At 39.3% G+C, this 25,814-nt stretch overlaps 1 protein-coding gene across 2 annotated transcripts in view; it reads left to right on the top strand.

The window, feature by feature from the left end:
• RBKS (ribokinase) overlaps nt 1–25,814 on the top strand; it is a 75,668-nt gene that overhangs the window by 43,160 nt on the left and 6,694 nt on the right. For both annotated transcript variants that reach the window (XM_059467427.1, XM_059467429.1), the window contains exons 6-7: nt 856–947; nt 10,670–10,858. In XM_059467427.1, coding sequence (XP_059323410.1) covers nt 856–947; nt 10,670–10,858 — 281 coding nt within the window. The remainder of the gene's footprint in view (nt 1–855; nt 948–10,669; nt 10,859–25,814) is intronic.

Raw genomic sequence — 25,814 nt, forward strand, 5'->3', positions numbered from 1 at the left:
GAACATTTAGGCGTCCAGATTGGAAGATTTGATCACTGACTATAAGGAATATTTCTGAACTAAGAGTGTGCTTTATTTAAAAATTATGGCCTTGTGGTTAAGACTCAAGTATTAATCATGGAATTGGCAAAGTGAAAAACCAAGGCTGCAGACTTGCTATGTTAATAGTGAGTAAGTCACTTACACTGTCCTCATGACAAACCTTTGCTTCTGCTACTTGGGGCCTTAGGCTACTACAGTTTAAAGTTAGGGTAACTAACATATTCTACCACATGTTAAGTTTAGGTCTAGCTCTGCCAGATAGCATACTAAAAATGTGCAGTGCCTTGTCTACATTACAGTTTTATAATGTGGCATTTTGAACAAGTTAGGTAACACATTCAGAAGCATATTTAACTCCTTGTCTGGACATGCCCTTCATTACTCCAATAACTCGTGATTCTTCATGTACAGAACTCAGATAATGACACTGAAAAATTCTAGAACTAAATCAGTTCTTGTAAAACTTATTAATATCCTGGAAGAAGCATCATCAGTTAAACAAATTGCATTAATGTCTAAGCATTTTCTGTCTTTATTTTTAATTTAATAATTTCTTGGGGTTTTTTTTCTGTAACTTTTCTGTCATGTTCCCATCATGACAGGTGCCTGCACATGGATTAGAATGGAACTCTAATATAATAAGCAAAACTTTTAGTATTTGTTTAAGAGTATGCAGAAACTGAGAGCAATTTGTGTGTTAATAATAAATATTGGGGTCTGTGATTGAAACACAATGGTCTTTCAAGTGACAGTTTATGAATCTAAAACACTCCAGATTTAGATTTTCTTTTTCTTTCTTTTTTTTTTTTCCAGTAAAGACTTTGTTTAATCCAGCTCCAGCCCTTGCTGACCTAGATCCACAGTTTTATACCTATTCTGATATCTTCTGCTGCAATGAAACTGAGGTAATTGTCATATATCATGTTAAAGAAGGGGTCTGAAGCAGGAAAATTTCAGCATAGTCTTCTCAGAAATACAGCATAGGGAGCAGGAAAATTGAGCCATGCTCCTCTTACCTGATCTAACCAGCAAAGAGGAGTATTCTAAGATAACTTTATCTTGCATTTGAAATTAAATTAGCTGTTTGCAGCAGGAAAGTTGGGTCCAGCCTTCCTTACAAGTAGATCAGCAAAATGCATCCATAAAAGGACACTTGTTAAATGTTATCACTGAGTGGTAAATATTAAAATAGTTCCTTGTCCTTGGTCTGTGGTGCCTTGATATGATTAGCAGGAATGCATTAGCCATAGTGTTCTGACAGTTTTAAACTCTGTTGCCAGGAGGTGATGCACGCTTGCTGCACTTGATGGTAAACAGTAGCTTCATATGCCTCTTCCTGTCAGATCTGTTTTCAGTGAATCTTCTCTGGCCTTCAACCTATATTTTGCTTTTTTCATTTTTCCCCCTCCTTTTCATCTCTTTTCTAATTCAAGTGTTATTTCTCCCAAAGGAAATCGGTTTTGTCACAAGAGACAAATTAACCTCATCCCATAAGACCTTTGTTTAAATTTGCTACTTATTAGCATTAGGCATGCTGTGTTCCTTCCCCTCACCCTCTCTTTATATAAACAGCAATGTGGGAGAAGTAACCTATTGGATAGGAGCCATGCCCTGATCAGAATTAAAGGTATTTCTAAGAAACATGAATTCTGCAATGCACATGATCCCTTTGGGTGGGGAGGAGGGGAAGAGCTAAGAGAGAGCATGGCCCTGCTTACTTGTTGTGTTTTTTGTCTGATGACAATGTCTGTCAGTGTAAATTTTTGAAGGCTCAGTTACCCTCTTTTGAAATTTCTGTTAAACCCCATCACAAACTATATCAGAAGTTCTCAGTCCATGAGTCTTCTAGCATTTAAGGGTCAGCCTAAGTAACCCAAAAAGACATGTAAATTTTATTCTGGGATGTTTCCTTATGGGTCTGCCAAGTAGACATGGTCCATAGAATTCAAGAATTAGCTAAATAGCAAGGTGGGAGATGCTATGGCTCTTCAGGTCTCTGAAAGCCAGAGTTTCCAGGATAACTGGAATACAGTTATCAACTGGATACAAGTTGTGGCTCAGACACTGTACTACAGATATCAGAATTCAATTCTATGTGATGAAGAGAATGCTAAAGAAAAGTATTTATTCTTGTTCAGGAGACTTAGGGAACGCCAGTATCATGTTTTCTTAATGCTATCAGAAAGCTCTTATGCCTGGACTATGCCTCTGGATTGGCTAAATGGTGCAATGGCTCACATTTTGGGCTGAGAACATCCATACTCTCCCACTACTTAGTAAATATCATTCATTGTTTGCCTTTTTCATAATGCCACTTGTTAATATTTTTCCCCCTGCAAAAACTTCTCCCCCATATGTTAGAAACAAAACTTTGTTTTTCTTTACTTGTCTATTCCTGACTTCTCTCTCTTTGCATCACATGTGTTAGAGTTTTCCTTTTGTTGTATTTTATTGCTAGGGGACAGTCTTGAAAGAGGCATTCTTTAGAAGTGAAGCTTGCTGGATCCAGGGGTATTATTATTACCACCACATGGAGAAAAGAAAATTACTTCTATTTAGAGAACAAGAAATACAGGTGTATAATTATAATAGATCCCTGCTCACTCATCTACCTTTTCCTGCAGAGCTGGGGGTACAGTTTGCATTCTTTTCTGCTGTTTTCTTTTAAAAAGTAATTACCATGTGAAGATAGCTTGGATCATTGGATGCAATGTCAAGGACAGAAATAAGCTCTCTGCTGTTGAGGAGGCTCATCTCTTCTGAATTTATGGAAATGCTAGACATATGGGAGTTCCTGCCAGCCATATCATGGGAGCATAAATCCAAGTGTACAGCATATTCTGAGAACAACAATGGCTCATAAATACCTTTGGTTTTAGAAACAACCTTTTGAAACTTTGCAATGAAATCGATTATGTTAGCACAAATGTAATATTTGATTTTGTTTGATTTCATTCTCTCTGTGTGTCTGATTTGTATTGAATTGATTTTTAGGGATGAACTATTGCCATTGTTCCTTTCTTGTTGCCGAGAAAAAAAGGAAAAATCAAGCATTTGTTTTTCTTATGTCACAAGTTTGAAAGTAGTTTTTTTAGTAATTGTTGTATGTTCATATACCATCTGTTTTCTGTTATTTTTCATGACTTTCTTTAATTTCAGAGCTCTATAATGAGTACACTTGAGAAGTTTGATATACAGACAAATGTTTACATACCCAAATAAAGGTTAGCAGTCACATCTCTGCTATCTTTCATGACTTTCTTTAATTTCAGAGCTCTATAATGAGTACACTTGAGAAGTTTGATATACAGACAAATGTTTACATACCCAAATAAAGGTTAGCAGTCACATCTCTGCATGACACTTAAAATCAACAAGTTAATTGTACAAATAATAAAGATAAATCTAATTTTTTTAAACTTTATACATTCAACTGACTACATATGCATTTCCATCATCATCTTAAATAAGGGAGTACCTAAGACTTTGGTGATCCTGAACATATACTGGGAAAAGATATTTTTATCCTATTTTTTTTAGAATTTCCCTTAGTATTTACTGGCAATTGCAGTTAGAAAATAGAATTTGGATAATATGGACCTTTTCTCTAAGCCACTATGGTCATTCTCTTGGATTTTAAAAAATTATTATTCTCTATGACCAAATTTATTGAATGTCCTGCTTGCCACTGCCTTCCTGAGGTGTTCTGTTCCAGCTCCATTGCGTCTCCTACTTGGTATTTCTAAGTCTCAAATGTCTTCCTTATAGCCAAAATCCTATTCGAGCTTTACCCTTTCTGGAATTTTTTTTTTTTTTGTTATCTGGTACTTTTAGCTACTTCAAGGGAAAAAAAAAAAAAGTGTATTTCTGCTTTATCTTTACTGAGTTTTTTAAATAGTTAATAAACCTCCTTGGGTTTGAAGGTGAATTCTTTAGAGGTGCCCAGTACAACTGCTTCTAAAACATTCTTTTAAACACAGATGTGTGCTCTAAGACAAGATTAAATTTACACAGATTTTTTTTTTATTGCTTGGTTTGCCTTTCTTAGTAATTTGTTTTTTCAAGTATTTATCACAATTTCATCATAATATCCCTCTCTTCCTTGTTCACCAAGAAAAACTTTTAAATTATAAAATCCTGTGGTTTGCGGATAGTATGTGAACAGTATGTTTGTAACAGAAAATCATGTTGGCTGTCAAAGAGAACTCCAGCCATATAGTTTAAGACATCTTCATAGACTGTGTGGAGTGTTTGTATTATCAAAGATGAGGAAAGGGGATGGTCCTTGTGTTTAGCTGAATTTTTACTGAGTCAGAAGTTTCTGTTATTTACAGCTCTAAAGGTTAGGGTCTTGATCTGCAATGCCTTTGTCCCAGAACAGAAGTTTAGAGATGTCAGCTCTAGTGTCAGCCATGGGATGCTCGCTCTCAAACATGCAAATATCAAATACAACATCAACACTTTATACTCCATTCTTTATTAAATGCTTTAGGATTTAATGAAATCACATGCAGTATCTGATATAACAGCACAGCTTGTTCTTATGGATTACGTGCTAGAGAGAAGCAAACAAAATTACACTATCAGTGAATTATCTACCATTAGTTTGTCTAGAAGGCTCTTCACAAGCTGTTCTTTTCACTCTTGCTTGTTGCAATAACAGAGGGGTTTTTGTCTGACATTACTTTCTTTTTATGTGGTTCACGAACAAAAATGTCAGAACAAATCTTGCAAGGTTATCAGTTCTTTCACTGCTTAGCCTGTAGTTCAGTTTTATCTTTTCCCAGAAAGATCAAACTTGTTGAGACTAGTTTGTTAATTCCCAGATGTAGCACAGCCTAATCCCTGAGGTTTGTGCAGGAATGTGCTAGTTCTCCATTCCCTTAATTCTACTAATGAAAAATAAATGTATCCAGTGTCATCCTGGTGAAAACTAATGGTTGTTCTTTTCAGTCATCTATAAATGTTGAAAAGGAGACAACCCTATACCAGACAAGGAATAGTTACCATTTTTTTCCCACGTATTTGTGTGATTCCTTGCTGCAGATGGCTCAAGGCATAACCACAATGTCAATATAGTTCATGTGTTGTTTTCCTTTCTTAGCATGTGCATGCAGTTACATAGCCCTGCAGGTTAGGAACCAAAATATATTGCACATCAGCAATTTCAATTTGATCCTAAACGTTTTGAAGAACAGCTGCTTCTCTGTTCACAGACTACCAAGGAGCCCTTCAGGAGAAGAAAACCTCCTGAATGGTTACAGAAAATGATTAAGTTTGACAAGCTATTTTTAATGCAAAATTGGGAACTACTTTCTCCCTAATGTAAAATGGGTATCAGACTTCTGATCTAAAGAAGCCCTTGCAAAGATTTAATTAAATACTAGCATTGGAGCTTCAATAGTAGAAAGCTTCAAAAGTAGAAAGTACAAGTTAGTTGCTGATTTTGTTAAAGCTGTAAGATGTATAAAAATAACACTGAAAAACAGATACATTCCTACTGTTTCCTTTTAAGTGTTGCTGTCTATTAACAGAAGATAGATAATTTTTTTAATAAATATTTGTTAGTATGTCCAGAATCAAGAGACATTATTGCCTTTTGCAAGATTCAGAGAATATGAAGTTTATAAAACTTTTTCTGTAGTCCGGGATAAGGGTTTAAGTGCTGGGATTTAAGTACTGGGATAAGTATTTAAGATACTGCTTGTTAATATAGTGAGATTAATAGTAAGAATAATCTTCCTTAAGAAAATATAATTGATCTCTCTAGGAGTCAAAACAAAACCAGGTCCTTTAGAAATTCCTTTAGAAATACAGTATTTCAGAACATCTCTTGAATTTGTCTCTTGTGATTTAAGTAATGGAATGCTACTATTCTGCCATAACATAGAAGCTGCCAGCAATTCACAGTATATTTTATTTCCATCTTTGTTCTAAACCCCTTTTTATCAGTTGCTGGAAAGTATGAATTTTCCCATATTTAGTCTAAAATGAAAGATGTTACTTTTGGGAGGGAAATTATAGCTTCAGGCCAATTCGTTTCAATCAGTTTTTAATTATTCTAGCACGATAAGTATTTCTGCCTGCTTGTATGTAAAAATTTTTTAATTTGAAACAACTGGAACTAGCTTGGCTTGTGGCCTGACCTTGCAATTTTTTATACACTAAATCTGTTGTACTACTTCTTGGGGACTGTTCACATGTGTTAGAATTAATGAGATTGAGTTCTTGTTTTGTCATTCTCAAAAGAAATCTTCTAAGGTACAGGCCAAGTTTGTAGCCAACTGACTTACTGTGTTATAATATTTGAAATGAAAAGTATTTTAAATTATCATATGCAGTTTTAGATGCATTAGCCTTAAAACTGAGACAGTTTCCCTGTTATTATTTATTATTTCTCTTCCAGTAGTACCTGGGAACATTTGCTAAGTTGTTATTGTGCTAGGTGCACAAAACTCAGTCCAAATGATGGACTGCTCCCCAAAGAATTAATACTTTATGTTATTTCACCAGTTTGTATTTGCTGAGGATCAGAGGATTGTGGAAGTTAGGAATAGGCCTCTGGATGTTCAGCTAGTCTAGCACCCTGGTGAAGCCTATCCAGTTTAGGATGGATTGCTCAGGGCTTTGTCCAGTCAAGTTCTGAATCTCCCAAGGCTGGAGCCCGCATGACCTCTGGGCACGTGTTCCACTGCTTCATCACCCTTGTGGTGAAAAAGCTTGTCCTAATACTGGAATTTCCCATGTTCTAGTTCGTGCTTGTTGTCTCTAGCCCTATCCCTGTGCACCTTCAAGAAGACTCTGCCTTCATCTTCTCTATACCCACCTACTAAATTGCCCTAGACAGCAATTAGATGTTCCCCTTAGCCAGGAGTTCTTAAGGTTGAACCAGCCTGTTTCTCCCAGCCTCCTCTTGTATGTCCTGGTCTCTGGCCCTCTGACTGTCTGGATGGCCTTCCACTGCAGTGTGCTGTGCTAGCTCAGTGTCTTACTTGTGCCAGAGTTGCCAAAACTAGATATGATGCTGCAGGTTTGGCTGTGCAAATGCCAAGCGGAGGATCCAGAACATGTCCCTGGAAGTGGCTGCCCCAAATGCACCACAGCTAGAGGAACTGGCAAATGCTCCTATGCTGGGAACATTCTCAGTTGTAGCCAGCGTAAATTACTGTTGCTGTTGAAAGAAGTTAATTGTTTTGGGTTGACTTTTGCAGTTCATGTGGGACCCAGGGTGGTGTTAGTTTTAACACAGATTTGCCTGGCAATCTCAGTTTGTTTCCAGGCCACACAAATGGCTGTTCTGGCACATGAGAGTGGGCCATTTGGACAGGAGTGGCAAGGAAAAAGCAGGGCCATTTTCTTTTATGTAGCACTTCTGGTTTGTGTCAGCTTACCATGACTAGACTCCACAGTCTAAAGAGAGACAGAGACATAACTAAGATTGGTAAAGACTATGGCCAAGAACCTTCCTATCTATGAAATTAAAAGCTTTAGCTAAATTTTTCTACCAGTCTTGCAAACAACATTTTGAAAATAGTATGTAGATTAATTACATAATATCCATCATAGGTTTATTCTGACAACAGTTGTGTGGAATGCCATCTTGCTTTAATAAGTCCATTTAACTGACTAGTTTTATGGGACTAACTGCAGAAAAATAAAATTCTTCATTTGCTGCTCTTTTATACAGTATGATGGCAAATGTCCATGTTGGGCTTTTAGTATTGTTATTTAATTTTTTCTTTACATAACCATTAGTTATTTCCCTCAATTGTACCACAGTTTGTTTTTTAAATAAGATTCTACTGAAGGGAGGAACTTAAAAACTCACCACAGTATTTAACATCAGTTGACATTTACTGCAATTTCTAATCATTGGCACAGAATCTGTCTGGCTTCTGCTGCTTTTATGGTTCTTCCAGCTTGTTCCAGTGTTTTTTAGTTGTACCATCCTGCTGTAGATGAGTTAGATGATAATGGTTTGAAGCAGCCAAAGATCTACTTTTAAACAGACTCTGTCTGTTCAAAATAATTTTGTTTATTGGTATAAGCAGTGTAAAGATGAAAAGAAAGATTTCTACAAATATCTGTCCCAAAACAATTCTTTCACTACTCAAACAAAAAAATCTTTTTGATTTGGGACATGGGAAGCACAAAGCTGACTACTGTCATAATGCTAAGCATACAGGTTGTGCATTTCATTAGGAAGAATTATTATATTAAAATGCTTCATTTACCTTGCTCATGAGCTTATAGAAGCATAAATATCAGGTAAATAAACCAATATTAGATTTACTGTTACTCTATAAAAACCAAATCCACTTTCCTTCTGGAGACTTTTCCACAGAGTTAGAATGTTTGGAATTATTGCCCCTCATGAAGTACTCTGAAAATTCAGTTTGCCTGTTTCATTCAAGGATTTCTGTGAAATTATTTTTATTCTTGTAGCACAGGGCACCAGGTGTTCTGAATACAGGAATACATAATTCCTGCTCCAGAGATATTAAAATTCACAAAAAGGCTCGGAATTTTCAGACACTTGAATAGAGTGTACATATATATTTTAATATTATATGTCATCTATCTGTAGTTACTCCAAAACCGTTACTAGTGAATTGATTTCCTGGAAACCTTGGAAGAAGATACAGTCAAAAGATTTTGTGAGATACTTTTTGAAAAAAAATTCTTACCAGAAAATATTTTTATAACTTTTTAAAGACTGAAATATATTTAATATGCTTGAATAGTTTATACCGCAAGAGAAGTTCGAGCAGCATGATTGCATGCCAAAGAGAAAATTGGACAGATTTAGTTGCCTTCTTATAATTTAGATTTTACTATATTCTTGTCTGGGATCAGTGTGGTTAAAAAAAGTAATTTTAAGTTGGGTGTACACGTTCACCACGCACAAGGTTTAACAACCGAGTCCTGCCACACCAGGCTCTGCCTCGCAGTGAGCACATCAACAGCGCATTAAAAAATTCGTGCATTTGCCTGAGTAGGGACTGCAGCGCTTAGTCATGTGTGTTTAAAAGTAAAGCGATTAAGGCTGTGCGAGTGGTACGATGAACGCCAGGGAGTGTGCTGGCACGGTGCGGCCCTGCGGAGCGCAGGGTGGCTGCTGTCGCCGGGGCCGGGCCGAAGCTCGGGAAATGGCAGTGGCGAGCAGTGACTCAGGGCTGGGCGGCGCGCTCGGCGCTGGCTGCCGCAGTTCCTGTCCCCGCTGCCGCCCGCTCCTCACTGCGCTCCCCAAACACGTGTTCGGTCACTTTGTTACATCGAGAACTGCGAGCGCTGAATTCAAGCTTCTGGCATGCAGAGGAAGGCCGTCTGAAATGTTTCAGCGGCTGTTTCCCAAGAAGCTGAGCTGCCCATGCAGCAAAGGTCAGGAGAGTGGCTGCTGAGTAGGTTCCAGAGAAAGTTTTCCACTGAAAATAAGCCCGAGGAGTGTGGAAGTTATGCTCGGCTATGAAGCAGGTATCTGAAAATGCTTCAGGCTGCATTCCTCAAGATGCAGCAGCAGCCTTGTAATGCCAGCTACAGTAAGGCCTCCCTTTTCATGGGCAAGCAGGACAACATTTAGTGAAGACAGCAAAATGTAATGTGTCCGCTTACTTACAGTTGGAGTCATACAGTATTATGCCTGCTAGACTGTTTCAGAGAAAAGACAATTTCTCTTCCTTTTCTTCCTGTTTCATTCTTGTTCTTTTCCCTTCCAAAAAGAAGAGAAAAAGCACATTACACATGACAATACAATGCCATCAAGAAAATGTGTCAAGTGGTGAAAATGTTGTTTGATTCTGAAGTCTTCATTGCAGATTTTGGTGAAGTTTTGCTCTTAGTTGTGTGGAACTAGAAGAGATTAATTTTAAGGCCAAGCTGGGAGAAGTTTACTTAAGCTCACCATCAGTTAGAAGAAAAGTTTAACTGCATTTGTACAGAGCCAGCACAGTTGACAGAGACATATGGCCATGGCTGCAACACAAATATATAATAAATTTTTAATGGGTCTTTGTCCAAAGGTGGCTTCAGATAAATTTTAGCTATTCTCATCCAAAAATATATAAACTTAATAATTAAACTGAACAGAGTGGTCAAAGTTGAGCAATTTTTTTTTTCGTGAAAGAGATTTTCCCTTGTGATGTCCCTTTAGTTAGCTGAACACTGAGAATTTTAAAAAGTATTTTAAAAGTTCCTCACTTAGTGATAAATTTCCCTCAGGAATAGTGACCAAGTTGACTTGCAGCATTTTTTCACATTAAACCACAAAATGCTTTTGCCAAGACTGTGTCACTGTGTCTATTTCACAGACGAATAAACAGCGACATGTAGGAGAAATGTGATTTTACTAAGGGCTGTATAGCAGGTAAGTTGTAGAAGCTGGAACAGAACCCACATCTCCTGTGTCTCTGTGCCTAGGCTGCTCTCTGTTAGTCTGCTGTGCCTGAAGTACCACACTGATTTCAAGCAAGGAGCAAGACACAGCTGAAGATCAGCGTAGGAAGTGGTTTCATGATCATCCTACAATACACATTTTTAAAAGATACTAACTCCTGTTTTCAAATGCAACAGTTGTCCAAAAATGAATGCTGTCAGATTATGATTTTCATTTGCGTGGGTTGTTTTCCAGGCAGAAATTTTAACGGGCATCCCAGTTGGCAACCTTGAAGATGCAGAAAAGGTGGGACGCATGCTGTTAGGAAGAGGGTGTAAGCTCGTAATTGTTACTCTTGGAGCAGAAGGCTGCATGATGATATCAGGAGACGAAGGCATTCCAAAGCACGTTCCTGCTGGGAAGGTCAGGGCTGTGGACACTACGGTACGTTTTTGTGGTTTAACTGTCTTGCTTTGGAAAAGACTGCTTAAGCACTAGGGGAAAGCAGTGAGTAATCAGCCAAATCTTTGGGCACTAGCACAAAGGCTAATTTATGATGTGAAATTGGTATCTTGCTTCCAGTGTCTTATGTATTAAATATCAATTCACCTGAGTTTTATAGTCTGTATTGTAGATGACTTAGAACTATTATACTAAAGGTGTCCTCATGTTCCTCCTTTACTGAAGTACCTGTCTCTGACTGTAGTGTGTGATGCCACTGGATTGAGCTGCAGTCTTGTTTTTCACCTTTGCCCTTTCATTTAATTCATCTTGTCTAGAACTCAAACACTGTGAGAGAATGGAGATACTACTCACAGTCTGAAACTGAATGTTTGATTCTTCTGACAAAGCATGAATTACTTACCAAATCTAACATAAGGTGATTAAAGATATAATTTTTACAGAATATAGTGGAAAAACCCACAAGTTCATGCTGTTTCATGATGACTGTTTTATAATGCTAGGTAAGGGATACTTGGTCAGGTGCATTTTAACCTTTGACATGAGGATACTTCTTTGCTTCCTTCTCAGAACTGAGTGCAGAAAACATGCTCTGTTGAAACCACAAATACAATACCCCCAGCAAAAGAGAAAAACAGGACAGGCAATAGTTAAGATATCATTGCTATGAAAACCTTACCACATTGCACATATGGGGCTATTTTGTGTTCCTAGTATTATCTGACATAAATCCAAAATAATTCCAGTGGAGTTACTGAGAGCAGAGCAGGTCACGTTATATGTACTGACTATACATTTAAATGCCTGTTATAATAACGTCATATTACATATGTTCTGTTACAATAGTTCATTAAAATCCTGGAGATTTTACCATCTGGTACGTTCCATATCTGAATTGCATTAATAACAACTAGTTCTTGTAGCATGTTTTTTATCCATGGACCTCATACTGATTCACAGAGAGGAAAGGCAACTGTTTAAAGGATGAGGAAACAGAGGCAGAGAGAGCTGAGATTACCTAGGTCAGTAACATGCAGTAGCAGAGCTAAGAGTAAAGTCACTTCATCTCAATCCAAAGATTGCTTATAGGTTTGGACTGTGATATTCTGATACTGTTGAAAGCGTTGTTTCATTGGTCAATATAATCTTTTTGTGCATAACTCTGAAATAGAGACACTTAGGCTTTATTTTCCTCTTTTGCTGCATTGTCATTTAGAAGTTTGACCATGGGTGTACTAGTTTTGGAATGTCTTAAATTTCTAGCTGGGAGAAGGAGACATCACTAAGGTTCTTGGTTCATGCATAGGGTTCTTGGTAGGGCACTGCAGATGCCAAACTGCCTCTGTTTGCTTTTAGCTCAGAATTGGAAGTGCCAAGGAAGTGAAAGGCAGAGCTTCCAAAGCTGTCCAGAAGCAGGGTTTATTAGCTTGGGAACAGCACCTTGTGAACCTGGCAGTACAGCTTCTTGCTCTGGGTTGGTAAATCCACTGCTGCTATCAAAGCTTACTGTTAGAGCTTCTTCTCTATCACACAGAAGTGATGTTGAAGAAATATGTGTGATCTGCTTCTTCAAAAGAAGAAAATTGCTTCCAGATCAGCTATTGTTTGATATCTTAAAGAATTGCTGCTCTTGGAATAAAACAGCAATACTGAAACCACACACTGTGGATGAAAAATGCTTTTTATCTTGCCTAGCAGTTCAGAGTTTCATGTCTGAACCAATGTAATGTGCCTCTTTTTAAAAACAGAATCATTTTATTTTAAATAAAAACAGTTCCTTTTAATTTACTAAATCATTGCCCTGCCTCCTTGTGGCCAACAGGTTATTGGCTTGCACATAGCAGAGGATTTTCACAGTTAATTTTGTTAATCTACTTAAATACCAGTGGGTTGTTTTCAGTAAAACAGCTGTGCTTGGTTTATTCTGAATGAAAAAATATGTGTTGGCCTTCCATTATAAAAGTCTTACAGTGCTTAGTCTGATTATCACTTTGCCTGAAAGCAAGTGGTTTGAAAGCAACCCTCACAAACACGAAGCAAAATAATGCAATCCTCAACTAACCTGGATTGCTCTGTTATTAAAATAAGCATTAAACATTCCAGTAGGACATGTTACTTTCTTCAAGGCATGTCCACAGTAGATCCTTCCCCAGGGAAAGGATCAAACTTGTAAGGTGGCTTACCAAGTAGCCACCTACCCACAGGGTATTCAGAGTTCATGTGTATGCTCTTAGCCTGCCATTTGATACTAAAAAAAGTTGCTACTTTAAACTGCTCTGACTTCAGCATCTCGAGGGACTGGGCACAATCACATTGGGTTTTGTGCCTGTATCTGTATTGATGCTGTTTAGATCTGCAGAAGGTGAAGTTACTGCCAGACAAAGAGTTAAATGACACATGTACCCTATCACAGAATTTGCAAAAGGCTACAGAGTCCTTATTAAAAAACAGAGTTTGCCATTTAGGAGATACACATGCAAGATGCAAAATTAGCTTCAAAGTCCCCTTTTACTGTAGAAATTTCCATGGCTGCTGCCACTGCTCAGAGTCCTCTCTGCAGCCCTGCAACTTCAGTACTGACCCCTGGTAATTTCTGTTCTGCACAGCAATTTTAGGAATTTTTGAACAACAAAATACTTGGGTAGGTACAGCCACATGATTAAGAATTTGAGTTCCTTGTCCCAGTTGGTGTGCTCCCCATTCTCCATGTTCACAGGTTCATCAGAGACACTAAAGGCTGATAGGCTGTAGAGCCTGGCTCTTCATCCCTACCCTTGAGGTGGTTAATCTGAGTGTTTATTGGCAGAACACTGGGAAAAGCTGGCTCCATCTCCCACTCTGTGGTGGAACATGAATCTTCAAGATTGAAAATCTGGCATTTTTCACCCACACTAAATCAATACTATAAAGAGGGAAAAAAGGCTTGTTGATTCTTTTTTTTTTAGCACTAATTATCTTAGTGTGGGCTTTAGTAATGTATGCAATGCTTCTCATGACTGTTAGCAGAGCTCTCCATACACAGTCCAAAACATGTAGAGCACGAATAGTCGTTCAGAGGGAAGTTTTGCAAGACATGGCATTGTAAAGCTGAAACATCTGTTTCTCCTGTTACAGCTAAGTAGTGCAATAAGCTTTTGTTAAGAAAATTAACTTTCCCTTCAATTTACTAGTTCCTGCTATCTACTTTCTGTATGAAAATTTTGGATAAGCAGAAAAATAAGTGAATTATTGAAAAATCATCCTCGAATTTTCTCTGTGACAGAAAGATCTGATTAAGCCCACCAGCTGTATCAATTTGTATTTGAAACAGTTGATGTACATGAGACATTTGACACATAATAAAGTACTAATATAGCTATACATTATATTCTAGTTTCATTACTTTAAATAGTTGCTTTTAAATTTACTTGACTATATTAAGTTGAATATATGCATTTACTTTATTTTTGGAAGAAGCTATTTCCACTCTAGGTGAAACTAGTACATGAAGCTACATTAAAATAGCTGTGAAGGATAATTATATAATTCCATTTATATGACACTTCTGTTGGTAGCAGAAGGTTTCACAAATCATTCACAAGTCTGATAAGCATTCCATAGAAAACAATAATATCATACACACACATTTTGCAGTTGTGAGTGTGTGAACCAGTTTGCCTGCTGCTGAAGCAGGAGCACAGCTGAGGTGGAGCACGGCAGCTGCTCACAGACAGCTGTGGGACATGACCAAACTCCATCATGGCAGAACTGTACTTGAGGTGAAGGGAATGATCTGTGTGATGAACCACACGATGATCCTGGATTTTGGCATCTGCTGCTGCAGTAGCCCTGAACGAGCCATCTTGGCAGAGACATATGTGGTCTGTTGAGATAGAAGGCCACAACATCATCCATATTGGAGAATGAAGCTCTGCTCTTTTTGCCCCTTCACCCTTGCTCTTTCCCTCTGCATCTGACAATCACACAAAGTGTAATTTACAGCACTATTTACATCTATTTACATTTACTAATTATATTCTATTGAAACTGCCAAGGAAAATTTGTCAGAAGAATGTAATTACTCAAAGCTGGAATATGGCCAGCGGTGAGATTAGTTCCCTTCCATTTTGAAAAAAGCACTATGGGATAGTATGGAGCTGAGCACTTCAAGTGACAGCTGGGAGCCAAGTCAAGTCCTTGAGGTACTGCCAGAGGCCTGCCTGAGGCTCAGTATCTGCAGGTGGACTTCAGAGGGGCATTCAGGTTGTCTGGAGCTCCAGGTTACTCAGGATCTGGGCTTCAGAGCCATGCCAGGCTCCTCTGGAGGTGGGGCAGTCTGGTGGGGCAGTGGCAAAGGCAGGCTGGAATGTCCCCTCTGGCTCTGGGATTGCTCTGTGGTTCTGTGGTTGCTCCTTGCAGTTGGAGGTGGGGTGTCCTGTCTAGGGTCCATGATTCGAATCGGAGAGAATCTGGCAGAATCTCTCCTGTGTAGCAGCATTAGTGGAAAATGGGGGGGTCTCTGAGTAAGCTGGGGCTGCTCTTCTGTTGCCCCCCCCATTTCCAGGTTACAGCAGGAAGGTCACTTTGGGGAGGAGGTCATCTAGAGTTAGTTTTTAGAACCTCCAGTTTGTACCAGAGCCCAGCTTGGATCAGGATGAGAAATATATACTTGCACCAGTTAGGGTGACTTTCTAATTTTTGACTCATCTGGTCTTCTAAATGCATAGTATGGTTGCTCTATTTAAGATCTCTTCATCAGTTGACCTCTAGGTTTACACATACCACTGTTGTGTGCAAGAAGTCCTGCATTAGCACACTCACAGCCAGGAGATCAGGCATCTCCATCTCTGGCTTAGGCATAGATGTATTTTCTTGAAAGGCAAATGGATGCACTTGAGCACACTATATTTAAATGAAAATTTGGAATAACTTCTCACAACAGTGCCCCTAGTAATCACAGCAAATCAACAGTCAGTCCCTCTTTTAAATATCTAGAGATTTCTAAGATTCTAGAGAACCTAGAATGTTTAACTTTGTAGTATTTCTAAGCACAACCATTACATTTACCATGTAGTTTCTTATATTACCAGCATTTTCCCTGTCTGGTTGTGCTGTTTGGATACAGAGATTGCACAACCTGCTAAAAGAAGCTCACAGGTTGAAGTGCCATGCTTGTAAACATGAAAGTCATTTAGGGGAAAGGATAAAATTCAACATTTAATCTACTCTGCCTGAAATTTGACCTGAGCATATGATTTATTTTATATAGTCCTTTTCTGTGCAATATTTTCAGAGATATGATACATACTATTTGTCATAATCAAAAATGTTACCATTATTTTTTCATGTCAGTTCTGCAAAAGAAAAGCTCATTGCTACAGTATGAATTGTCATCAGATGTTTTCTGTTCAAATCCTGTTGTTTCCCTCAGATTTCTTAATACAATTTATTAGATCTGTCTCTTCTATTAGGAGAGAGAATTATGAAGGCTGTCTTTAAACAGTAAATTGCTCACTGGGCAGCTTTGTATTGAACTCTGAAGATGTTACACAACCTTTATTTTAATAAAGCCTCATATAAGTGTATAGCTGTATAATTTTAGATATGTCACAGTATTCAGGCCTGTGCAGCAATTGTGGTCTAAAGAAGGCAGTGTGGTTTAGCAGTTTTAACAAAGGACCGATTAAGAGTTCCAGGGCTCTGCAAAAGACTTGCTGTAAATCCTTGGAAGAGTTACGTGTCTTCTTTGTATCCCAATTTATCTGTCCATAAATTGGAGCTGCTATTAATGTGTTGCATATAAGCCATGAGAAGTCTGTTAGAGATCAGAACAGAACCTGGGAGGCCTTTTTCCCAGGCTTTTCGTATAACCTCAGGCCAGTTGTTCTTCTTTGGGGGGTTTGCAAACTCATTGAAGTGTTTCTGCTTGAAGTTGAGAGGTCTCGTCTGCAAAAATATGGTTTACACTAAAATTCTCTGACTTAGCTGTATCTTCTGGTTTGGAGGATGCCTGAGCCAGAGGAGTGAAGTGGACACTGAAATAAAGCCTTGGAATATAAATAAATCCAAAACAGTCCTCCTAATAACAGCAATTCTTTGTCTCCTGACTTTGTGGCCTAACGTCTGAGGCTCAAGGGGATATAAATACAACACTCTGTGCAATGACTAATTACTCAAAATTCTGTGCATCAGCAGAAGTGGGACTTGTGGTTGCCTCTAATATTATCAAATGCCTTTGCTATTTAATAATCTTGTAGCCGTGCATTATTTAGCATGCCGTTTGCACAAAGAACAGTGATTTTATTTCAGTTATCTCTCAACAAAGTAAAAATGCAGCTGGTAGTAAATGAAGCATTTGGCAGACAATGTGTCTGATGTACAGTTCTCTAACTTGCTAAGAAAAGAAAAATGTTGACTGTTTAACCTTTTCCTACCCAAGGATGTAGCAAGGAGTAAACCTTTGCGGTTTTCTATTTTCTTTATTTCCTTAACCCTAAAATGTATCTTTTCTTTTTCTTTTTCTTTTTCTTTTTCTTTTTCTTTTTCTTTTTCTTTTTCTTTTTCTTTTTCTTTTTCTTTTTCTTTTTCTTTTTCTTTATTCCTTTTCCTTTACCTTTTTCTTCTTTTTTGTTTTCTTTTCTCTTTTTTCTGTTTTTTTCTGTTTTTTTCTCCTTTTTTCTCCTTTTTCATTTTCAGTTCTTCTTTTGTTTTTTTGCTTTTTCCCATCTTCCCTCTCATTTTCAAGGAAAGAGAAGTTACTGCTGGGCAAACATCTTATTTATCAGTGGAGTTTATTCAAATACACCAACACAGAGTAATTATGCTCAGAGTTCCCATTAACATCCCACAAAATGAGAGCATAATAGCTTCCTTTCTTTAACATGCAACCCAAATAGGTTATTAAATAAGTTCAGTTCCAGTCATAGCCCACTTTCTGACTTAGCCTTCTGCATTGCCTTTTTTACAAATATGGAATCCATTGAATCTTGAAACAGAAAAACCATGAGGAATAAGTTAATCTGCCAGGCACTCCAATCAGTGATCAGCACTGTAAGCCTAAATAAAGCTGCATCTATTATGTTTGAAGTTCAGCTGAACTGTGAAAGGGCACATGACTGAAATGACTGTGTGTGAGTTGACTCACAATAAAGTCTAGATGGGACTTGCTTAGTTCCTCGTGAGTTTCTGCTTCTGATTCAGGCCTTCTAAAGACACTTCAGTCTCTTAAGGCTTGGTCAGTGGCCCAAGGGAACACAGGTATCCAGTGACAAGAGGGATTGCAAGAGTGTCATCCCTCTGCATTGGCAGTCAACTGAGAAAATGTGGAGCAAGCTGGATGCACCCTCTTTCCCCTTGGAGAGCAGAAAGCTATATTATCCCCCTTGTACAAATTGGAAAAGTGGAAAAAAAATGTTGGTGACTGGGTGCACTGAAGCACAGGCTAGAATTGTTCTACTCCAAGTTATATAGGGAGTTGGAGTGGTGCAGCCAAAAATGAAGCACAGGCATATATTGTCCCATGCTGCTCTTTTAACTTCTGGACAACATTGTCGTGGAAGGAAACACTGTTTATCTGCCTAGTAACTGTCTATTTTAATCTGTAAGAACAAACAATGTAAACAAAATGAGCAAACAGAAGCAGGCTTGTACAGAACAATTTGCAGTCTTGTTTTCCAATGGAAGATTCCATGGACCACCCAGGCTTTGCTCTAGTCCTTTTCTCAACCACGGAGCATCTAATTAAATCCCTTTCCATTCCTGACTCTAAGTGGAAGAGAGCCTACAGTCCTGTACAGTTTCTTTCCAGATGGAAATGCATAATTTAACAGAGATACAGCTGACAGGGAGAAGTGGGCCCAAAGCAGTATTAGCATTTGCCACAAATTGCATTAAATTACAAGGGGTACTTAATGAAGACATATTATAAAAAGAAGATTAAAGCCAATATTTAGTTTTTAAGCCCCTTCTAAGATTGTAGTGTGCCAGGCAACAAAAACTCAGTAAAAGTACTTTAGTGATACCAAGAGTTGTTTGGTTTTGCTACACATGATCATTAACGAGTCATGGCGTTGTGTCCCATTGTGTCCTACAGCTTTATTCCATATACACATATACATACACAAAAAGTTGCTAAGCACCTTACATTGTTTACAGCATAAGGAAAGTACTATTCAGAATGCTGTTCTGTAGACAGGGAACAAAACATGCAGACACTGGCTCTTCAGTGGCAAGTGAGCCTGTTTCCCTTGTTTAACCATGACTTGTTCTCTATGCTCATCCTAAAAAAAATAGGAGTGGAGGAAAATTTTTGTCAGGCTGTCAGCTGCCTCATTTTTAGAACTGGACATCATTGTTAATATCCCCAAAAAGAACATAGCAATGCAGAGTTGCTTTGCATTGGATGCTTCTTGAAGAGGCTGTAGGGAGTTTATGGAAGTATGCTATGAGAGCAGGTGCTGTGGCTCCACTACTGGCATACTGAGAAACATTCCAGTTTGGAAATTAACCCAGTTGATTACTGTTCTGGACATAGAAAGGTAGGGATGCTGGCAGTGTATGTGTAGCAACTCGAGTGTTTTCTCTGTGGGAAAACATGGGAATGGTACCACATCCAGCATCTGCACCTGAGAATACATTCGGATGAGGTCTAGAGAGGCTGAGTTCAGAAATATCTTTGTGCCATCTCACTTCTGGGATGCTTTAGTAAATAAAATAATGGTACAATTTATGCAGGAGAGCAGAGCAGGAAATTACTTTTATTGCTTCTCTTGGGCTAACCATGGAATGCAGCACAAGTCAAAATCATTACAGCAAAACAGGCTGCATCCCTATTTTGATTTGCTCTCCTCCTCTTGACTTTATGATGAGTCCAGCTCAGGGTCCCCTCCAAGAAGATGCTCAGTCCTGTTATGTAGCTCACCCTGTGCTGGAGCAGATCCTGGGCTGCCAGTGCACACAAGGAGTGCCACTTGTAATGGTAGATAGGATATCTGGGATATCTGAGTTGCAGAAAGGATGAAGAGGAAGGAAGACCAACTGTGTGCAGTCATCCTTTCTAATGCAATTCCTGCAGTTAAAAATAGCTGGTGGAAGCTGGCACTTCTGGCACATCCAGAGCGTCACCTTCCCAAGTATCTTTTTCTGGCCTGAGCTGTAGGAAGTTGCAAATGCAATCCGCTGTGTAATAGTGCAGCATATTCCTGGCCAAACCCCTCACCATTTTTTTCCTCTTCATGGTTAGCTAACAAATGTTATATGCCTCCCTTTCTTCTTTAAAACTGTTCTCTGCAGAACCAAGTATCATCCAGGCCATTGTGGAACATAACTTACTGTTCTCAATTTCTTCACATCAGTTCTGGCTGTGGTGAGAGGGAAGGCAAACATGGCTCTGGAACCCCTTGCCAGAATAGTTGCCCTGAAATGCCAGTCACAGTAATGATGATATTGAACAATATCAGATTTCATTATTTCACCCAACAGAGTTTTCAATGCCAAGTAATTTTTGTCACGACGGAAACCAGAAAGGTTTGAGTTAGATTGGTGATATTGCATAATTGGGTTTTCAAGAGAAGAAGAACAGAGAAATGAGAATAGTGGGGAAATCAGGCTTCTTGCTTTTGCAAATTGTAACCGCAGAAAATGCCAGAAGTTGTATTTCTTATCAAGAATAAAAGAGTTAATCTTTAATAGCCTGTCGCACAGACAGAATATATTTTACAACTTTCATTAGAAAAATTGAAAGAAACTAAAACTGTAAGTTTTGGTGATTTATAGCAGTAACCTATAGGAATGTCTTTAATAACAAGTTTACAGTTGAGTGCACTTATTTTGCCACTTTTCTCAGGGTTTTTTTTACTGTCTGTATGTTCAAAGATAGACATACAGACATAAACCCAGCTATTTTAGAGAAAGTCATCTGCAGAAAAGCAGATTCCCAAATTCTAACCGTGATGTTTGTCAGCTGCCCAAATGTTTATAAGGAATATATTTTCAATTCATTTCAAAGCACAAAGAGCAACAGAAATATGAGGAAAAGGTGAGGAAATTCTCTGGAAGCTTGTGCCTCATTGCTGGTACCTGTGATTTTGTTACTGAAATCATTAAGCAGGCAGTGTGTTGCTTGGAAAGATCTATTTTACAGGGAATCTCACAGAGAATGCCTTTCTGTCAGAAGCAGTACCTTGGTGGTCACCTGCTGCTGAAGACCGTGAGTGAGGTGTGGGAGCCCCGTTTTCTGCACTCCTGCCCCACAGGTTAAGGGCAAGAGAATGAGTGGGTAGCAGAGAGCAGTACTGTTGAGCAGAACAGCAGTTCTGGCTTGTAAGTCACATCTAACTGAAATTCAGGAGAGGAGATCCAGCTCGGGTAGTCATCGAAATGATTACACAAACTCAGTTGGAAAAGAATGCAGGGAGCTGGCAAGGGGACAAAGCTGGGGAGAGCTCAGACAAAAAACCTCCTGAAGTTTGGTGTTTTTTCTTCCCTTCCAGGATGTGTAGTTCAGAGGTAGGCAGAAGCAGTGGCCAGCCAACAAAGGCTAGATGCTGTGGTTTTGAAAGAGGCACTCGAGCATATGGAGCTTTCGTGCAAAAAAAAGAATGTTTTTTTGATCAATTCCAGGCGAGATGGCAGTTGTGTCATTCCGAGTGCTTCTCGTCAGATTAGATAGAATCACTAAGAGTCCTTTGGCATTTTCAGGCTGAGAGAAAAAACCCACATCTGGCTAGTAAAATTGTCCAGCACATATACACCCTTCTTCTTACTTAAATGTTAGATTATGGGGTCCTGAAGCCATGTCGGCCCCATATGTGACACTGGGTGGCACAGTTAGTGACAATTTGGACAGTTGTCTCCTGGTTGGGGAGGGAAACCTACTGCCAGAATTTCCAGTGTACTATCAAAATACCGTGATGTATTTTGGGCAGAGCTTTGGCTGTAGTTTCATTTCATCATTAAATGATATTTGTGAATTAACACAGAAGCATGAGCTTTGTTGGGATGAAAGCACAATTTGGCACAAGTGTGACATGAATAATGAAAGGAGTGAAGTACTGCTCAAGGAAATGAGATAAGTGAAGCTTTTGATTAGAGGAGGAGAGTAGCTGCATGTTGTTGAGGCTTGATAAACCAGTTTGAGAAGTACAAATCAACCTTCTGAGGAGCTGCTATATTTAGCACCAGGCTTCAACCACGACTCTTGATTCTGTGCAAGTTCAAATTTTGGGAGAGGTGGATACAGCTCCTGTTGCATGTGCAACTGAAAGTCCATCTTCTGTCTATTAGTGGTGATGTCTGTGTGCTTCCCTGTTGTTGACACATTGTGGTTTATAACTTCGCAAGAGTGCCACTGGAGAGTTTTGTGTTCAGATGAAATGTTATGAGAATTTTCCAGTACTGCATTTTATATTTCATACATTTTTTATATGCACTGCAGGGGGAAAAAATGTGTGGAGGGTTTTTTCTGCTGTTTCTGAGTTTCTATGTGAGGGATAAACTTCCAGACCAAATGAAAGGAGGTCACAGATCAAAGCTCAAATGTGGAACCAGGGAAGAAACAGATAATGAAGGCAAAAGTGAATTCAGTCTTAAACAGAAGATTTACACAGAAGTGTATCCCAAATTGAAAAATTCCATGCCAAAATATCTGTTGCCCTGGTAGTGTAGGAATCAGGGTACTGGTGAATTGTTTGGTTGACAGGAATCTCACAGGTTCAGCAACATGGATCGCTTGTTTTCACAGTGGTCTATGGAGCTCCTGCTTCCGTTGCTCTTACTCCATTATGTAAGAAAGAAATAAATTTGTCACTTCTCATAAATGCTATCTGGAGTTGAAAGGAGTTTATATGAGCATCATCACACTGAATTGTTTCGATGATTCAGAAAACAGAGTGCTCCCTGTGAGTGAACACTTTGTTGGCTTTCTGGGGTTAGACTAACCGTCTACTACACAGAATAACTTTGTTCCCCAGTGCTGAGCAGCATACTGGAATATTATTATCCAGGGCAATGTGGCTCTCCTGCAATCTTTCCCAGACTTCAGTGTGCACTAAGAGAAAGCCATCACCTCACAGACACCTTGCAGTATTTTTCTCTTAAACACTGAGATGGGAGCTCCTCTGTTCTGATCCTGATTGAGAGTCCAGAAGAGCTGTGGAGGTCTACTTAATTATTTTGAATATCTCAGTTTTAGGGTTCCCAAGCTGTGCCTCACTTTCAAAGGATGGGTAGCTCATGTGATTCCTGTTAGCCCATAAAAGATCTGGAGCTTTGGATTCAGCCCACAGATGTCTCAAAGTGGGTGTTCTTAACATCCTTGATCTTAAGTTGGGTTAATTTCCCATCATGTGAAATGAGAGCACTATTACCTGCCTTCAAAGTTGATGCTGTATATGGGCTTTGAAATGTAAAGCAGACACTTTCATCTGTGCTTTTTAGATGACATACAAATTAAAAATTGCAGAGTTGTGAACATTGTATGTTTTATTTCCAACATTCACCACAAACCAAGCATTTCAGGGGAATTCATGCATCTGTAATGCTTGTCACTGATCTTTTTAGAAACAGTGCATAACTTAATGTAGTAGGATGTTTCAGAAAGGAAAGAAATTGCTTGCAGGAGGCCTTGTATTGAGATTAATCTCTCAGGAATGCAGGGGGTTAACGGTCAGGCTGATTAATCACTGTTAATGACCCATCAGGAAATCTGTCAGGAAGTGGGTAAAAATTCCTGATGGCTGATGTGAAGCATTGTGTGGTATGCTTTGGTTTTGATGTTTCCCAACTGATAGTCTACACTGGGTGTGGTTTGGTTACCTTTTAAGTTCTCAGGACATGTGAAGGACCAGATGATATGATGGCCTTGTTCAACTTGACTAAGTGAGCAAGAAACTTTCCCTGTTCAAGGCTGTGCAAGGACCTCACAACATAAATGCAAGAAAGTCAGGGATTGCTCCTTCCCACAGCTTCCCAGAACAGAGTCTGGTAAAGATGCAGAAAGGAAGCGTGATCATTCCCTCATTCCTCCAGAGCCAGCCCACAGGGTATGGGGGGAAGAGTGGAACAGGCAGCTTTCCCTGTGTGAACAAGGAGCCAGAGTATTAAGGCTTGGATACACAACTGAGTTAATGAATTGCCTGGTGTTGACTGAGGGTGAGGTTTCACAGTTGGCTCAAGCTGATCCAAGATCATGCTGAAAGGAGTGTTTCTAACCTCTTTCTTGTTTGCTGTGGACCAGCTATCATGTGGTAATACAGCAACTTGCTGATCTGGGTGGAAACTATTGTTTCTTGCTCAGTGTTGGCCAGCCCAGTCGTCAGAAGGATCACAGAACTGATCTGCCTCACTGCTTGGCCACACAAGTGCTAAATCTGATGTAGGGGAGGGCGTGGGAACATGAAACAGGGATAAAAACATGAGTGGGGACTGAGCCTTTCAGCAGTAGCATAGCCATGGATTGGCTTAAGCCTATTATGAAACTGCAGTCTGAATCACTGGAATTAAGAGTGCACTGTCAACCTACAGGGAATGCAAATGAAAATGTGTTAGCTTACACCTCCTGCCGTTGTTAAACACTGGCTGAGCTCAGCCATTCTGCACATGGCTGGGAGGAAGGAGCTACGGTGGGGCAGCATCTTAGCAGTTCCCCATGACTTTGCCTGGAGTGTGCAAACCACATCAGACAGCATTGGGGGGGTTTGTGGGGAAGGCAGAGGGGAAGAAGAAAGGAAGAGACAAGCACCACTACCATGATTCTCTCTATATATTTTCCTTTGGCTTAGGGTAACATCTACTCTTTCTTTGTGACAAGACTGCAGAAACACTCAGTTACCAGAGGACAAATTAAGTAATAGAGTTGGAGATCCAGACCCTAAAGCTCTGGGGCACAGTGTGCTTTTTCTTTTTGTTCTCCTATATTTTCAACCCAAGTAGCTTTGCAGTGCTATTTAGTCAGTACCAAGAGCCTAACTTACACCTAGCCAGGCAAGCCCTGCTATTTGATTCAAGTTCATTTCGTTTTTATTGCTAAATTTGGTAGTTCCCAGTTAAGGACTTCCTCCCCCATTGTTTTGGCTCAAAAGTCCATGCAAAGATACAGGAATAACTGTGTTAGTGGAAAATTACTTAGTAATTTTCAAATATTTCATGTTTTAGGGGTTTGTAACAATAGGTCTCCACCTTTAAGCACAGCTGTGCAGAGGCACACCAGTATCTGCAGGGTGCCCTACAAGGACATCAATGCTTCCACACAGGATTAGCAACCCCAGACACTGTGGGAGTAATCATCCTTGTTAGGCCTTGATTTTAGGAAACAGTTTGAAGATAGTCAAATCAGTTTCATTTCAGGAGAGTTTCAAGATAGTAGAGTTAGTTTAATTTAAAGATTGTCTTGATTTAAACTGCCAAAATATCTTTCGAGTGAAACATGAGGAAATATGTGGGGAGGAAAACATTAACCTCTCAGAAAATAATTTTTAAAAGTATTCCACAGGCAAATAAATGCAGAAGTAAAAAGAAATAAAAAAACCCAAACAAAACAGCCAGGAACATTTCCAGAAATAAATCATTCTCCATCACACAGAGGATAAACATGGGTTCTTTCAGGAAGAAGGAAATCATAAAAATCCAAAAGCTGCATAACAAATCCAGCCACTGTGAGTGGGATTTTCGTGGCAAGGTTTTGGTAGTGGGGACTACAAGAATGGCTTCCCCCATGTCTGACAGAGCCAGTGATCCAAGAGGGACCCAGCACTGTCCAAGGCTGAGCCCTTCAGTGAAGGTGGTAGTGCCTCTGGGGTAATGTAGTTTTACCCCTTAAGACAGGGTAAAAATAGTGCTGTGCAACAAGAGCTGGAGAGCAGGAGATGTGACAGAAGCAATGGTGCAGACACCAAGGTCAGTGCAGAAGGAGGGGCAGAGATGCTCCAGGCTCTGGAGCTGAGGTTCCCCTGCAGCCCCTGGT

The sequence above is a fragment of the Ammospiza nelsoni genome, chromosome 3 (assembly GCF_027579445.1).
Source record: "Ammospiza nelsoni isolate bAmmNel1 chromosome 3, bAmmNel1.pri, whole genome shotgun sequence".
In the NCBI taxonomy this organism is placed as follows: domain Eukaryota; kingdom Metazoa; phylum Chordata; class Aves; order Passeriformes; family Passerellidae; genus Ammospiza; species Ammospiza nelsoni.